The sequence below is a fragment of the Thunnus maccoyii genome, chromosome 14 (assembly GCF_910596095.1).
Source record: "Thunnus maccoyii chromosome 14, fThuMac1.1, whole genome shotgun sequence".
Taxonomy (NCBI): domain Eukaryota; kingdom Metazoa; phylum Chordata; class Actinopteri; order Scombriformes; family Scombridae; genus Thunnus; species Thunnus maccoyii.
The window spans coordinates 26,429,361-26,446,923 of record NC_056546.1 but is presented as its reverse complement, the minus strand read 5'-3'; the positions used below and the strand labels follow the sequence as shown (position 1 = coordinate 26,446,923).

At 41.0% G+C, this 17,563-nt stretch overlaps 2 protein-coding genes across 3 annotated transcripts; both read right to left on the bottom strand.

Annotated features, from left to right (window-relative positions):
- Positions 1-714: 714 nt before the first annotated feature.
- sanbr (SANT and BTB domain regulator of CSR) lies at positions 715-12,225 on the bottom strand. Of its 2 annotated transcripts, none has more exons than XM_042434410.1 (21): positions 11,370-12,225; positions 10,433-10,584; positions 10,107-10,278; positions 8,876-8,972; positions 8,499-8,737; positions 8,224-8,282; positions 7,694-7,854; positions 7,404-7,490; positions 7,008-7,118; positions 6,661-6,784; positions 6,231-6,383; positions 5,920-6,062; positions 5,729-5,825; positions 5,501-5,605; positions 5,290-5,389; positions 3,396-3,481; positions 3,255-3,283; positions 3,084-3,157; positions 2,885-2,973; positions 1,685-1,767; positions 715-1,573 (listed from the first exon to the last, which is right to left on the bottom strand). In XM_042434410.1, the coding sequence occupies exons 2-21, from the start codon at positions 10,580-10,582 to the stop codon at positions 1,537-1,539; spliced, it is 2,196 nt and encodes a 731-aa protein (XP_042290344.1). In that variant the 5' UTR covers positions 10,583-10,584; positions 11,370-12,225; the 3' UTR covers positions 715-1,536. The 2 variants fall into 2 exon arrangements, with proteins under 2 accessions (XP_042290344.1, XP_042290345.1); XM_042434411.1 differs by having other exon boundaries at positions 5,573-5,605; positions 11,370-12,220.
- Positions 12,226-12,619: 394 nt separating this feature from the next.
- pex13 (peroxisomal biogenesis factor 13) lies at positions 12,620-17,020 on the bottom strand. The gene is made up of 4 exons (XM_042433494.1): positions 16,849-17,020; positions 14,885-15,606; positions 14,301-14,423; positions 12,620-13,713 (listed from the first exon to the last, which is right to left on the bottom strand). Exons 1-4 carry the CDS (start codon positions 17,010-17,012, stop codon positions 13,340-13,342), a joined length of 1,383 nt encoding a protein of 460 aa, XP_042289428.1. The 5' UTR covers positions 17,013-17,020; the 3' UTR covers positions 12,620-13,339.
- Positions 17,021-17,563: the final 543 nt, after the last annotated feature.

The window sequence follows — 17,563 nt, the reverse complement described above, 5'->3', positions numbered from 1 at the left end:
CAAACCCCTTTAAAGTCAGGGTCTTGCTGTTATTAATGACACAATTGTATTTTTTTGTCTTGCGGGCTTCAGTGTAGTCAGCATGTCTATCTTCTGGGGTATTACTAGTTAATAATTCTGCTTTGATGCTTTTATAACTGATCTCTCTCTGGGACCATAATTCAGTCCGGCTGTAACTGGACCCCCCTCCCTCTCTTCCTGACCCAGATCCAGAGATCCTCAGCCATTCTCGGCATCCGCTGTCGAGGAGAAGGGGGAACAGCTGGGGTAGACCCCCCTCTACTGCCCGCTCTATGCACTATGCCCCCTTATGCCCTGCTCTCTAACTACGCTGTGGGTAAGCAGGGTTATTAATACCGCTGTGAGTGAGTTATACAGGAAGAGCCAGGTTAGTTCACCCGCACCAGTCAGTGCCTCTCAAACAGAGAAGGTGGTTGACCCTCTCTCCACCCGGTGGCACATACCAGCCCTCTATCTAGGACTCATTCTACAAAACACACACACTTCTTTTGGTTTTTCAGAGCTTTCATTTCAATTTCGTTTTACCTTCATTCAATTCTGTGACATCACCTGGCTGACATTTGAAGCACAAGTGACAGGTTGTGGTTGAACTGGGGCAAAGTTGACCATTGAGAACCCACTACCTGCTTTAAGGTGATATACTGCCACCCAGTGGACAAAAAAAACAGTTGTCAAATAGAGTAGAGCTCTGGCTGAAGTTCATTCATGTTTATTGGTCCCAGTATTGAACAGTACAGTCACAGATAGGAATGACTTTAACTATATCTCTACCAGAACTGTAGGGGGCGACATGTGTAAATTATTTTAACATCTGTTTCAATTTTAGCGTCCGTCTGGCAGCAGGCAGAGAGAGTTAATACAAGTCAATTTCATGTAGTGATGGACTGTGATCAGCAGCTTACCTGACACAAGCTGAACTGTGTTGATGCAGTAAACATTTCTTTACCTACTATGAAACACTTAAGCTTCTCCTTCTACTCGGAAACTAGCATTTCAGTCCCAGAAGTGCGAGGTTTACTGGATCCAAACAAGTCAGGTTGTCAGGTAAATTGTCAGTTAACTAAACAAGCATTTCTTGTGTTGTCCACTTGTCTGAACTCCAAAAATAAATCCTAGAGAAACACTCAAGAGGTCGATCAGTCAAAGTGCATTTCCTAAGAGCTGATCTGGATCCAGAGTGCTGCTTGTTTTTCATGGACTGAGCACAGCTGCACAAATAAACCCTAGCTGAGTGACACGGGATGCAATGGATGGTGATCCGTACATAGTCACCTGAGTTAAGCACAGAGGGAAAGGAGCAGGACTGACAAGGGCTGAGGGGGAGGAGAGAGTCCGTGCTGGGTGGGCTGATGAGGGTTGAAGCACAGCTGGGGTATGAGCGGCGGCCGTGCTAGAGGCACTGCCAGTAGGACGATATGTTAGGAAACCTAGCCCTCACAGAAAACATCTTGCCTCTTCATCTGTTTTCCTGCTCATCTTTTAAACAGTTCAGCTGCTTTTTCTTCATCGAATCTTCTAGGTTGTCCGGATCTGAGCGTAGCGTATTTTAGTTCTGTGGGGCCAAAGAAGAAAAGGGTACATTATTGAATGGGAGATGAGGAGGTAGGTATGTGTGTGTGTGTGTGTGTGTGTGTGTGTGTGTGTACAATACTATAAAGAGCACCTGGGTGTCTTCTCTGAACTCTGTCTTGATTGAGAGGTACTTTTGAACTGCGCTTCCAGTCTGCAGTAGATTCCCCCTGCCGGCTGCAACAGCATCCACACACACACACACACACACACACACACACACACACACACACACACACACACACACACACACACACACACACACACGGTAAAAAAGCTGCAAAAACTAGGAAAGCTCAGCACCAATCATGACAACATGATGTGTATTTAGGTCACAAATCCTGCTACAACTTATATTTATCAGTTCCTACCTACAGGAACAGATCATACCACAAACCTCCATCTCCTCCGGGCCCACAGTACTAAGCTCTGCACCATGGGGGGATGGAGCCTTCTGCTCTGCTGCACCACGCTTTTGGAACAGCCCTCTAACCATCTGAGGCCATCACAGACCCCAAGACTCTTTTAGAAAAAGCCTACAAATCTTTCTATTGAGGAAGGCTTTTTCATCTTAACTCTTCTTACTATTTTCTTTGTGTTGTGTGTTCTATGTTATTAATACTGTCCCATATTGGCCTCAATATAATAATATATAATATTATATATAAGATACTTCATTCTGAAAATTACGTTTGAAAAAGTGGGGGTCGTCTTATATTCGAGGACGAAACAATTATATGTTCATAACATCAGATACAGAGTGTTGCATCATGGGTTGAATGTCTTTAAGTCAGTTTAGAGTATTTTTTTAAGTCAGTAAGTAAGCAAGTCAGCCCAAAAGTAATTGGGCTCAGTTTAATCTGTAGGAGTATCTGAAGGCTCATGTCATGTGTTTTTGGGAAGAAATTAAATCCTGACGAGCGAAGAAGTCACCAGTGTCTTCCAATGTCTTTACTGCAGAGACTGAAACATCTGTCAAGCAGTAAAGAATTACTGCTGTCACAGATGATAAGGAGCTCAAACACTAACTGCCGTAGAAAATAATTCTGACTGCTTCAAAGAGTGCGACTGATAGACAAGCTATACAAATGTGTGATTTAGGTTCTGCTTTAAAGGCTTTAAAGAAGAGGACTCTATTCTCCTTGGATTAATAGTAACTCAGGAAAACTTTCCCTAAAGGATGAGTGTGAAAACATGTTGTCAAAGACTGTTAAGTCTTTTTCCACAAACAGCTGTTAGAAAAGGTGGGGTTGTCTTATACTGGAGTTGATACAGTATATGAGCAGACACACACCTCTTTAGTATCCTTGGATTTGCTCTGCTCCTGATCGCCAAACCTCATCTTGGTCAAGTAGCCGATGATCTCCACCATGCGACGCTGGTCTGTTACAGATAGAAATTATTGTTAAAAAAAGATAAAGATACAAATATATTTGTGTCAATTTATGCCAAGAGCACTTCAGGTATTAATGTTCAGTAGAGTCCTCCTTCACCTTCTTCTCTCTGAGCGTCCTGGTTGTACCGCATGGAGCGAGAACTGTCCCACTTACTTTTCTGAACACTCACCCTGCAGAACACACAGGTCAAACAGATAAAGATTTAAATTCAAGATATTCAAGTGACATCAGACTGAGCATGAACACACTATTTACAGATGAACTCACGTGAAAGGTGTGTTGTCTCTGGACTGTGACTGTGGAGATAAAGTCAGATTTAGAAAACATAACAACACAGCACCACTTCTGCAGTATTATACTGTCTCTCCTCAGAATATGAAGCAAATGTTAATGAAATCACTGACTCACTTTCTCTGGTTTGTCTCTGCGTTGGAAGTTTGGAGAGGACACTTGTTTTTTCAGAGGTCTGTGGGCCTTCTTGGCCTTTTTAGCAGCTGCAAACAGAGAAAAACAGCAACATGATGAATACACGGACGGCATCTGACGCCATCTGCTGGCCAAATAGAGCAACTATTTTATTTCCTGTCCTACAATGCGAGGGCTGGAAGTCACAAAAATAGAAATGATGAAAATACAGAGTGTAATAGTGTAGTCAGTGCTGGTGATGTGCTATAAATAGAAGCAGGTTTCATCATCTTTCCTCACTTCATTTGTATCATTCAAACTTCAGCAGTGACTGTGTGTTGACAGTTGGCGGCTCCCAGCATGAACAGGGTCAAATGAACTTAAATTCACTGAAACATTTACTGCAAATAAACATGACATTTACTGTGATGTCAGAGGTGATTAGTCACCCCAAATGATGAAACCTGAAGGTTTCACGTGTTAAATGATACACAGCCAACTGAATGATGCGAAATGTCTATTTTTATCATCTAACTTCTCACTCTAATAAGGAATAAAAGTGTCATGAATGTGTGATTGTGACATTCATATGTTACAATTATGACACTTAGAAAGTGAACAGAAATCCTTTTTATATATATATTTCTTATGATTATCCTGTTACCTATGTTCTCAGCATCAGTGCATTATTAAACCTTTCAATCGCTGCCCAAAATACCAAACATTTGGGGGTTACAGCTATAAAAATTCTAATATTAGCTTGCTTTTCTGTAATTCATCTACTATGACATTCAATTTTTAAGGGTTATGCTGATCAAATGAATGAGAGATTTTAAAGGATAAGGCTGGTGATTCTCTATATTTTTCTTATTGTCAACAAATCTCATGTGCAGAGCAAAACCAACCAGGAAGTCATCCTACTGAGTATTGTGCAATTTCTTCTACATTCTACTGTAACTTTGTCACGAAACTTCAGTTCAAAGTCCAGAACTTGTGATATGTAGCACAACAAACTAGTGAAGCTCTGTAAAGTGAACCATGTTCCTGTGCATGCTCAGTGGCGTCTGCCTTACACAGAACTACTCTCTGTTAGTAGTCTTTGGAGCCGTTTCTACACAAACTATGAGATTTGTTGACAATAATAGAAATATAGAAAATTGCCAGCCTCATCCTTTAAAGGAATGGTTCAACATTTTTGGGAAATAAACTAACAGAAGATCAATATTCATTAATTTACTGTTACTGTACTGTACTGCCTGGCTCTGTCCACAGTGAAACATACAAAAATAGCTGTAACACTCACTGATTAACATGTTGCATCACATCTGTTTTTACAGAAATGTAAAAAAAGATAATTGGTGGTTTAACAGGCAGTCACATGGTATAACTACTTCTTGGCTAACAACAGCCGTCACAGTGAGCGTGTGAAGCTTCCAAGATTCTTCCTGGTGTTGTCATGGTAAGGTTGCCAGGTTTGGTACCATTGTGCCTGATCAGAGACCAAAACCTGCATTCACTGTATCTGACAACTTGTGACATACGCGGAGACAAAGCTCAGAAGTGCTGAACAGATGGAAAAACTGTTGTTTGTCTAGAAAATAGTCCCACCATGTCACTCCCGCTAAAATTTCTCTGAAACTGATATGAATCTACTCATCTCACTCTTTTTGAACTGAACTGTTGCTTTAAAAAAACTGGAACAGGAAACTTGTTAATTAGTTATGTCATAATTTGCCATAATTAATGAAAACATTACTGGCAGACTAGTCCCTGATGAAAGTCAATGAGTCACTGCCCTGATAGTGCAGGTCAAATCAAAGTTCACACACTCCGTCACTCATTGACTGTCTGCTATAACCATGATCCCACCCTGTTCTGTCACATGAAGCTACTTCACCTTGTTTCTTGGACAGCTCCTCTTCGTCCCCCACTTCATCTTCAGTGACCTCTGACCCCGTGGTGTACTCCTCATCCTCTGACAGCAGAGACTGCTGCCTCTGGAAGGGCAAAGCTCACAGGTTTATCACTCTGTAAACATTGTGCTGCTAATACTCAGTCATTACATCTGATCTCAGTAAAAGCATCATTTACAGTTTCTCTGCACACACCTGGATGCTGACACAATGATCCATAACAGAATATAAGCAGATATAATGAAGCAAATGAGAGGGAAGTCCTACCAGTTGCAGACTCCAGTTTTTCAAAAGGGAAAACTGGTTGAAAAGAGAAAGTAGCAGAAGTCAAAACTAGAAAAAGACGCATTGAGAGACTCACAGGTAAAAGAAAATGATCAGACAGAGAGAAACACACTGAGAAAGAGAGAGAGAGAGACTTACAGTGGTGCCATCTCCCCTCAGATGTCTGAGGAGTGTTGGCTCCAGGAGAACGTCACAGTCCTGAACCTTTTCTGCACCGGTCGGACAATCATCAGCACTGACGCGCACAAAAAATGTATTTCATCAGAAGGTTTAGTAACAAGTGGTTGTGTAAAACTCTGACATACACACACACACACACTGATGCTCACCTCTCTGCAGGCGGCGTGTTGGACAAACACACTGCGTCTCTGTGCAGCAGCAGGTCATTCAGGACTCTGGTCTCAGCCAAGGTCGCCTCGTCACAGCTCTCCTCATCCGGCATGTTCACTATGTGGTCTCGCATCTTACAGCCCTGAACACACACAAAACACAACTTTATACTAAGCAGGATTTCACCTCGGCAGGCACCTTTTTTTAAAAATTGTTTCGTGGTTCTGTTTCACTCTATTGTTGCAAAATATGGTATTATCACAAAATATGGATAAAGTGTGTGTGTGTGTGTGTGTGTGTGTGTCCATACCTTGGGCATACCAGTGGGGTCAAAGCGGAGAACCCTCTGGTTGCAGCAGGGGTAGATTCCTGCACCATGCCAGCCTTTCTCTGTACCCATGCCAGGGTACAGCACACTGTCTGGATGGTACTTACAATGGGTCAGCTCTGCACACACAAACTCCTACACACAAACACACACACACACACACACACACACACACACACACACACACACACACACAAACTCTTTAAGTAAGGACTAACATACAGTACTTAATAATATGTCAAATTTACAGAGTCAACTTGTTTTCTCCATCTCTACTCACATAGCACTTGATGAAATGTTTTTTTTCTTACTGTATGTAAGATTCCCACTTTTTCTTATTTTCTTAGTTATGTAAGCCACAAACAAACACAGATACACAAACAAACACAGACACACACATATACTTTCTGACCTGTTGGCATCGGGAGCAGGTGAGGTAGTTGACGGTACCCCAGATTCTCCAGTAGACCAGGACCCAGGACTTGAGCTCCTCATACAGACTAGTGATGTATTCATGCACATCCCAGTTCTTCTGCCTGCAAATACACACACACACACACACACAGTGATAAGAAACTCAAAATGAGCAGGAAATGAAGGGAATGTTACTACAGCTTTAAAAGGTGACTGAAATGTTTCTGTTCTCTACTGTATTACTGCTGACAGCCAAACAAACACAGGAAATCTGACTACATGAATCTGGTCTATGGGCAGCACACTGCTGTCAAGTGGAGTCATGTCAAGCAGCTGCTATAATACCTCGGGTGTGTATAGATGATCTCTCCTCGAGCGTCAATGTTGATTTTCCCTGCAACACAAGAGATCTTGTTCTCTGTGTCTTTGGTCAGCATCTTAAGGCACAGACCACACCTGGGATGGAACACAAGGAATATGTCAATAATAAGACTATCAACAAGAGGAACAACACAAATCCAGGAAACACTGAAACTGAAACTCTACAAAAAAAGGATTAAAAAGTCTCCTGCGTGCACGATCACATTTTTAATTTATGGGTATATAACATCTTCCACATGTTAAAACTAACTTTACTGCCTACAGCAGGCAAGATAAACATATGTAGGACTTTTGTTAATAAAATGTAAGGCTTTTCAAGACCTGCATACAGCCTGTAAGCAGCTCACTGCTTCTACTCACCGATAGAGAGTGGAGGCGTTTCTCGGTGAATCTCTGCTCTGGTAGTTTGGGTCAAAGAGACGCTCAATTTTCTTTTGAAACAATTTGCTTTGAAAGCAGAATAGAAAAATAGATTTCATGTGTAAGGATGACTCATCATCACAGGCCTCTCTCTCTCTCCTCATAGCACTGTTACATCAGCTACCTGCTGCAGCACAGATGTTCAGACAAATAGCTGGTAACGAAACATTCAACGGACTACGTTCTCTCTACACCGTTTCCCTCCACCGTTTGCACGTCCCTCTTCTTACCTCTTGAACTTGTCTTTTTTGTCTCTGATGTCGTCTGCCTCGTTGTGGTTGAAGAGCTCGGCGATGCGTGTTGCCAGGTTGCTGTTGATGCAGTTCATGTTGCAGGGCGTGGCCACGATGGCGCTCATGTGTTTGTGACAGTACTGGATGCACTCCTCCACCTGAACGCGTACAAACACAAACAGCTCTCAAAAGATCTTTCACTTTAATTTCATTGAAATAATCCAAACTACACAACCACTGATCAAACACCACTGCTACAATGTTACTAATAAGTACAGCTGCAGTAAGAGTAGTTACTGCTAACTGTCTAAATAACTCTTAACATCCATGCAACAAAGCTTTATCTATGGGCCTCTTGTTTTCCCTGGATTGTGAGAAATTATTGGTTTCAAAACAGAAATTAAGTGTATTATAAATGTGAATGTAAGAATTGCATTACAAGTTCTCCTCGTTACGTCGGAAAAACGAGGGGCCCGAACAACATCACCACACCAACAACCCAGCGTCGCACCACTCACAACACTTACTAACGTATCCATCTTCAAGAACTCGGAGGAGATCAGGATTGAGATCACATTGCTGGGCTCTGTAACCGATAAACACCACATGACCAACCGAGCAAACCCCACAACCAACAAACAACACAGAACACGCAGCCAGTGACCCACCAAACACACACAACATCTGGTGAGCGATAAATCAAGCACCACACACAAACATTACATGTGTGACAGCTCAGGCATTCCCATGTGTAATAATGTCATGTCTATTGTTTTTGTACAGTTCTCTTCCTGGATTTTACCGAGCCGGGGTTTGTCCTTGTTTCCCTCTCCGGCTGAGTTCCTCCTGACGTAGTTCATGAGCCAGTCGAAGATCTGAACGTCGCAGTGAACGGAGATGTCCACCTCCTCCCACCTCTGGGCGTCCACAGACAAATACTCGGCAAAGTAGCGCATCTCTTTCACCAGGAGATCTCTGGGACATGTGAAGTCCTGTTTCAGGTTTTTGGTCTCGTCGCACACATGGATGACCATGTTGGGACTGTGTGGGAACATTTTGGATGATTGTTTTTAGAAGGAGTGTCACTTTAAGACAGAGGAGAAGTGTGTGTGAGGAGTAGACGTGTGTTTTTGTTTGCTAGCTTCACTGCTGTGAGAAACAGCACTTCATTAAACTTACTCTCTGGGCTTCTGAGGTTTGTCATCTTCCTCTACTGAGGCTCGTTTCTCCCTCTTCTCCACAGCACCAGTCCTTCCTGAGGGTGTCGATTTGGAGCCTGTTGAGACAGAAAAAAATTAAATATACTGTAACTCCAGGTATCAAAAAACAATAAATATCAATATCATAGCTAGAGATATTTTTTGCCACTGACACATGTAATGTCATGTTCCAAAATGTTAGATTGTTGTGTTTAGAGCTGCAATGATTAGTCACAGAGAGGTGGAGCCATTCCTAGATCACTACCAATTTGCTTACATAAGAAATCGCAGCACAAATGATGCCATTTCTACAATAATGCATCTTGGTTTGAAGAATGCTTCCTGTTGCATAAGCCAGATTGCTTTTTATTGATTTTTTAGTTCTGTTTTTAACACTATTCATCCACACATCTTGCTTAAAAAATGAGTTCAGTTGAAGGTGAATCCCTTTCTAATTAAGTGGTATTATTCTTTTTTTATCAAACACAACAACTGAAAATTAATTCAAGATATATTTGAGCAGTCGACTGCGCAAACGAGACGACTTTGACCTTGACTGATTAACTGATTAGTTGTCAACTATTAAATTAATCGCCAAGTATTTTGATAATTGATTAATCATTTGGAGTCATTTTTTTTTAATGTCCAGATTATCTGATTACAGTTTCTCAAATGTGAACATTTTCTTGTTTCTTTAGTTTTCTCTGACAGTAAAGTGAATATCTTTAGGTTGTGGACTGTTGGTCGGGACAAAAGAAAGCATTTTAGGACGTCATCATGGGCTCTGGGAAACAATGATCGACATGCTTCACCATTTTCTGACATTTTATAAACCAAACAACTAAACGATTAATTGAGATTAAATAATAATGAAAATAATCATTAGTGTTGTTTTCTACTAGCTTAAGGACTGTTTCTGTTGAGAAAGTGAGTTTTTATTTTATTTACTATATTTCCTTTGAAACAAGCTTTTATTGAATGACGCATTGAAGCATTTTACTGAAATTATTCCTGTGGTGAATCTAAGCTGTCACGTCAGCAAATAAGACAATTTCAATAAACAACTACAGTGTAATTAATAAGCATGTTCTAGAGGTTGACACAAATGTGTAAGTCAATAACAAACAGAAAATTTTAATATCAAGCTCTAGTTGGTTCATCTGACTGAATGAAACTTTTTATCTGTATTATTTAAGGTGGCATTAACTGACCTGTAACTTTGCTGGCGCTCTGGCTGCTTCCTGTCTCCACCACCTCCCCGGTGTGCAGCAGCGTGGACAGGCCATCTGGAGGCGAGGTGTTTCCCTCTGTCAGGTCATTACACTGGTTGTCAACGTGAGGAAAACCCCCGGTGCTTTTCAGCTCCTCAAAGCGACGGGAACACTGCAACATCACATCAGCGTAACAGTATTATTTCTTATTGACGAGTCAGGCCTCATGCTGCTAAACCACCTAATGATGGATGGATGGGATGGGATGGGATAAACGGAGGAGTGGATGGATGGAAGCACTCATAGTTACCCAGCATTCCAGTTACCTCCTTGGGAGTGAATCCTGGAACCAGCTTGGCTACATTGTCCCAGTTTATGGGCTGCGGCACTCCCCACAGAGAGCCCAGCACCATGTCCAACACCAGGACGTTGTTGTCGTAAGGAAAGTTGTTGTTGTCCGAGCAGAAGCGGCTCATCTCTACAGAGACAGACGACAACAGACAAGAGGCAGTGAGTCAACAATGAATGCCAAACTGGAGCTGAAACAATAAGTCAATTCATTGAGTGACAGAAAACTGATCTTCAACTGTTTTAATAAATGTTTAAGTCATTTTCAAGCTGGAATACAAAACATTCTTTGGTTCCATCTTCCCAATTGTGAGGATTTGCTTCTTTCCTGATGTATTTTCTGATGTAGTTTTATTATTCAGCTGTGGTCACAACTGAGGATGTAGCTAGTGGAGGGGAATCACTCAGTTTAGCCAATTTCCATAAAGTTTAGCTCACACTGTCATACTAACATAATCTTTAAGAGGTAAATTCACAGACTACATCACAATAAGTGACCTAGCTCAAATGAATCTAGAGATTTTGTTAGTTGATTAGTGGTTGTGATGTATGATGCTATCACTCACTGGAGGTCAAAGTTACCACCATCCTTTTCTACCACTAAATACATCACAGCAGGTCATATAACATGCTGAAAGCTCTGCAGGGACTGAATGAGATAATGTTAGTATGAGAGATGAGAGGATGAGAATGATTTGTACACACATTTTCTGATATAGAGTAATGTTATATCATGTGAATTCTACACAGTAAGTCAGTAATATCAGAGTAGTGATGCTAGCACAGGCCGAGTCGCTCTGTCCTCCTCCCGGCCGCACCAGCATCCGACGCTTTTAGGTCAAATTAAACGGTTAATTAAAGGCTCTCTACGACACATGTTCAAGCTAAAAGAAGGATAAGGTACTGTTAACATACTTATCTGGTGTCGGAGATATTCTTCCCCGTCGTCTCGTACATAAAAATAAACTGATGCGTGTTTTATGTCATTGTGTTTGGGTGATGCTGCGGTCTCCTACCGGCTAACTGCATCTACAGCTACAGGATATGCTGCCTTCAGGTACTCCTCCTAACAGTCGCGTATAGCTACACCCCTATTAAAAACTTTGCTCACTTCTGTCCAAGTGTAATGCACGAGTTTGTTGAGTCAAGTATGGTGTCAATTAGGAAAATTGGAATAAAACTGAAATTAGTAAGCAGACCTTGAGCTGAGAGTGTTTGTCATTACTATTTCCATGGTCAAGAATGAACGTTCACTCCAAGTATCTTCCATAATACAAACATTTCCGATAGTACTGGAAGGCAGCATTAGCTTTAATCAGCTAGTCAGTAGCTACATATATAAGTACATATACATATATATATATATATTCTGTAACCCAGTAGGACTAAGGTAAGGTTATCCACAGGCTACTCTGTCAAAACCAAAGTAAGCTGTTAGATTCAAACATAATTTTGACTAAAAGTCGCGTTTTGTTTGGTTCCGTCGATATAACGATGACTCGTTGTGTTGTCGCAGACTGCAGCAGGTAGCTAACAGCTAGGCGTCCCGTTGCTTAGAGACAGCAGCCGTAAATCTAATGTTTCTATCATAAATCATCCTCGGACGGTCTAAAACTAGATACAACTGCAAGAGAGATACTAAAAAATAGACATTCTTTTGACTGAATGATGCGCTAATATTTGTTTTTGCACTTCTTATGTTGGGCTCAATTCATGTTGGACTGATGGACGTTTTTATTACTGACATGCCTTTTAATTCTTGGCACTTTATTCTTTTATGTTGGGAAACTTATTTGTAAACTAAGTATTTTTTATGAGAAAATGCTTGAATAAAAGGTTGAAAGATTTATGGTATAAGTTATGGTTATTATTTATTGGTAACTTAACCAATGTATTAATTGACTAATCAGAAAATAATTGATAGAATAATCGAAAAAATAATTGAAAAACAAAACAGTAGTTGCAGCCTAAAATTAAATTAAATTAAATTAAATTAAATCAGTGCTCTTGGGTTTAAGTTTACTGTTATTGAACTTATTAGATGTTAATGATATGAAAACCTTACTGTAACTAAATACTTACTAATACGTATAAGATTTTACTGAATTAAACTTTCAACTCCTTTTTATTTGCTTGATGGAGATATCACCCAATGGACAAAGACAGATTTTTGAAAATATTTATTTTCAAAATAATTATATTAAATATTTACAAAATTACTGTGTACTTCTGTAACTAATGAACTGTTGAAAATGTGCAAAATCAGCCCCCTCTCATTCTGAATGAATCATTCTCATTTTCTCTACTAAGAACACAATACAGAGGACAAAGCAGCTTACAAATGAGGGCCAAGACCAAATGCAAGGTTACATAATTACATTATGAAACTAAATACCTCTGCTTCGTTCTTGTTAGTGTACAGATGACATCGGCACGATTCATTCACTTTAACATGAACTAATTCTTGTTGTTGAGCAATCTGTAGACATTACATCTCGCATCAGACATGATTTTAAGAACAGCATTGCACCATACTGAGAGCATGCACAAAGCTTTCTTTCTTACACAAGCTCTGACTAAAGAAATGTAAAGACAACCTCATAATTTGAAACACGCTGCTTCTAAACAGAACAGTACAACTACAGGGAACCTGTGTGTTTGACCAATAACCAAAATCAAAATTGTGTTTGAAGACTGAATCATAATTTTTATGAACATGGGACCTTGATCAATTCTTGCTGAGGTCCACAGTGTTCCCCTAAATATCTACAGTCAGCTGTTTATTAGTCAAGCTTTTAAACATCGAAAACAAAAACTGACTGAGCCGACCGATGTTATGAACACACACAGACTTTCATACAGAGATATGCACACACGCACAAACATCACAGGTCAGTCTTGTCTGGGATGTTTAGCACTGTGCTGGAGGGCAAACTGAGGCTGGAGTTGGATGTTCCCAGACTGACGGAAGCTGGTGTTTCTCTGAACACCGACTCTAGCAGCTCCTCTGAGGAAGCTGAGGTGGAGGCTGAACCGAGGCCTGGAGTAAAGCCTTGGGTAGGATTGGGCTGTGGGTGTGCAGCCGAGGCTGTGTAGGAGGCCTGCGAGTTCTCTTGCTGGACCTGAGCAAGCCTCTCCATCTCTGCATGTTTACGACCTCTCCTCTTGCCAAGGACCTTCACATAGTTGGCGGGGACAAGCCCTGTGGTCTGACCATCCACGCTGGCCAGCAGCCAGCCACGTACCCTGGGCTGTTGCTCTAAACACAGGCGAGAATAAAAAGGACAGTCTTAGCTCATCAAGGTGGAACAACTTTGTGGCACTACAAGTTAATCAAAGAAACTGTCACAAACAAGTTCACAACTCTTTACAAAAAGTAACAGTTTACGGTTACAAAGCATGTTCTCTTTCTCCATTACTGACTAGCTGTTTCATGATGAAAGCTTCATTATGACAACTAAACAATTAATCAGTTAATCAAGGAAATAACTGGCAGATGAATCAATCATGAAAATAATCGTTAGTTGCAGCCCCGCATCTTTGCAATACACACTTTTCAATTATGATACCACATGGGCACAAAAACAAGAGCTGTAATAAAGTTTCTTTGTATCTCTGTTAGTTGTTACCTTGGTTACAACTACACTTCCCAGGGTCCATATTACATACAGTAAACAACAAATGTTTGCACTTAAACTACATACAGTACATTGTACAGTGAAGGAAATAATCTTCATCTAGTAAGACAATATCACTATCACATCAAACACAAAAACATGATATAAATAAACACGTTTCTCGATTAGCGTACTTCAACAAGAGATGTTGATACTAAAGAGTTCTCACCTTTAGGGGCGAGGTTGAGCATGTCTCCAGCCCGCAGAGAAATCTCCTCCTCAGATGAAGCTGAAAAGTCGTACTCTGCTCTTGCCACAACATGGTCATCCTCCCCGCTGGCCCAGTTAGTAGCTAAACAAAGAAACACAAAATATCTTTATTACCACTGACATTCAACTCTTCAACACTGTCATATTTGCATTTTTTAGATTGTTTTTATGTGTCAGATAAAGTATTTTGAATTGAATTGAATACACAGACCAATGCTTAGAAGTTGGTATATGTGTGCGGCATATAGAATATCTTTTGATCAGTCATTGGTGGAACTTTTTCATTAAATCTTAAGCAAAAACAAAAACAAATCCACCAGTACTTGTTGACATACTGATATCAGTCTCTTATATTTTCTGACACCATTTACAGCAGTACTTCTCATCTGTTGCCACTGAGCCACAAGACAGTGCAGGTTTTTATTCCAAGTAATTGCTAAAGTGTGCAGTCAGTGTGTTTGGCTGGAAAGACCTCAGCACGGTCTTGTGGAAGTTTACCACCTCATCTTCAAGTACCAAATCTTAAATGTAACCAAATCTCACCGCTTTCCTCAGAGCCAGGGCTGGAGCTCAGCAGTTTCCAGATGAGATAGGGTCCACCCAGGACTACAGCGAAAAACAGAATGATTGGCCAGGACTTAACTTGACTCAAATCCTCCACCCCTGCTCCATGCCCTCTGGATGCACCTGTAGCCAGGGCGTCACTCGCACTATCTGCCCACAAGTCATCAACCTCAGAGTCTGACCTCCTCCCCAGCAGCCTCTGTAACCGTCGGTAGAGGTATCGCAAGGTGCGCACCAATGCAAATGCTGACAAAACCCTGGTGAGGTGCGCACGCAGCCGTGTCAGGTGATTGGCCACGTCCAGCACGGCACGAAAACTGTTATACACGGCTGAAAAGGTGGCGTCCAGCATCATACTAACTGAGGCAAAGGCCTGGACGATGCTCTCGATGGACTGGAAGGCACCGCGGCTACTCTCCTCTGCCTGCTGCACAAACCTACTGGGGGCAATGTCTTCTGTGTGGGGTAAGCGGCTGTACCCTCCGAGGCCGTAGCCACCGCCATAGCCACCACCATAGCTGTAGGGGCTGTAACCCCCATAGATGGAGCTCCCATAGGGACTGTAAGAGGAGGTGAAAGAGGTGTAGGACGGACGGTAGGACTGCTGGACGGGACGAGGAGGAATTGGGGGGGCCATCCTAGTCAGGACAGGAGGGCCGGCAGATACAGAGGGGCCAGCAGTGGGTCCAAAGTCTGTAGACCTGTTGGGTGAAAAGGTCAAGACGAGACATAAGTTACAAAACATCTTCAGTGATTTTTTATGTAATTTTATTATACAGAGAAGCATCAGTGGGATTTCAATGAAATATTAACTAAAACTACAGCAGGCATTTGGTTTTAGTAAACCTCTGGCACTTTTAGGCCATTTGACTCTTGGATGGTAAAACTTTGGCAATTAAAGATACATTTGTTTTCAGTTCATGGTTGTCTGTATAACAGCTAATGGTCTTTTCGTCATATGTGGGATTGTTTTACATAAGTTTATGGTTTTATTATTAGCACGTTGTGCTAAATGTCTTGTTGCACTATGAGCTCACAAAGGCACAGTTTGTTGTAATGGACATAATGTCAACTCAACGTCATTATTGTGAGTCAACAATATTCAAAAACAACCCTTGCTGGAACATTGAAAATGAGTTTCTTCAAACATAGTCATCACATTATATCAGTGGTTCTAAAAGTGGGGTCCGGGGACCCCCAGAGGTTCCAGGGGGTCCCAAGCAAAAAGGGGAATCATTTATTTCACTATATTTCCATCCATAAGTAACACATTGACAGAATGACTAGATTGATCAAGGGTCTCATACATTTTCTGTAATAAAACATCTAAAAGCAAAAATTTTGTCAGATGGGGGTCCACGGTCCAATTAGTGTCATTTTCAGGGTCCTTGACATGAACACGTTTGAGAACCGCTGGATTATTGACATGAAGCTGCTCACAATCACAACAGTAACGTAACATCAATTATCTGGTAACTCAAACAGTAAAGACCAAAGGTTACACAGATTAAAAGACACTTATGTCGGTTTCATTTTGACTACAGTGACAGTTTTTTAAATGGAAAATGACAATTAATAAGCTTTAAAATGATGAAACTATTCATTATCAAGTTAACAAAACGTGTGAAATTATAGGTGGAGTTTGGCTAGAAAAGAACACATGAGGAGGCCTCGTTGGGCCCAGCACAGCTAGCAAGTTGTACAACCGTTTCTTTTCTGGACAAACTTCTTTTAGGTGGCTAGAAATTACATGACAAATGGACAAACGATTGGTAAATTGTCGATAATTCCTGCCAGCATGTCGCTGACTTCACTTTTTGGATGTCATCTCATGCTAAGACTTTAGCAGCAGCAGCAGCAGCAGCAGCAGCAGCTAGCAGCTGTGGCGAGTAAACACAGACAGCTAAAGCTGTTTGTTGTTTTTTGTAGCTAAAGCTGTTTACCTGTAGTTTACAGGTGCACTTATTGATCCTGGAATCCGCCTTTCCCATGGCTTTGGAGGAGGCTGTGAATCCATCGCAAATGTTTGTCTACAAAGTAAGAAAAATAATGCGGAACCTGTCCTGTACTGGTCCTGAACCTCGTCCGCTCTTCCTGCTGCCTTCATGCACTGCTCGTAATTTACGACACTGAAGTCAGCTTCTGATTCGGGGTTAAGGGGAAATAATAAAAAACATAAATAATCATATTTAGCCGCGGATTCTCTGTTTTTTCACCATTCAAACTTGTGGAAAAATGTTAGACATTATAGCAAAATCCTTAACGCTGTCTAAACCTACTCTCAGATCTGTGAAAAATTTATTTTGCTTATGAAAACAAAAAAGGGCAATTTCACTGATATTTTTCCTTCCAGACCACATTAGACCAGGTTCAGATAAACAACAACAACAACAACAACAACAAAACACTATACTTGGACTCGTCAAATCTGGACTAGACTACCAAGGAGACTCCAGAGTCTCATTAAAACACATTTCAGATTTGTGAAACCTTTATTCTATTTGTGAAAACTGAAAAAATCTGGTCTAATGTCTGGTCTAATAAAGAGGCCATTAGACAGGCTGAGTCTGGTGATGCTTTTAAGATGCACCTTAACACCCACTTTTATTCTCTTGTTTAATTTGTTTTTATTTCTATCTGGTTTCTTGGGTTTTAAAT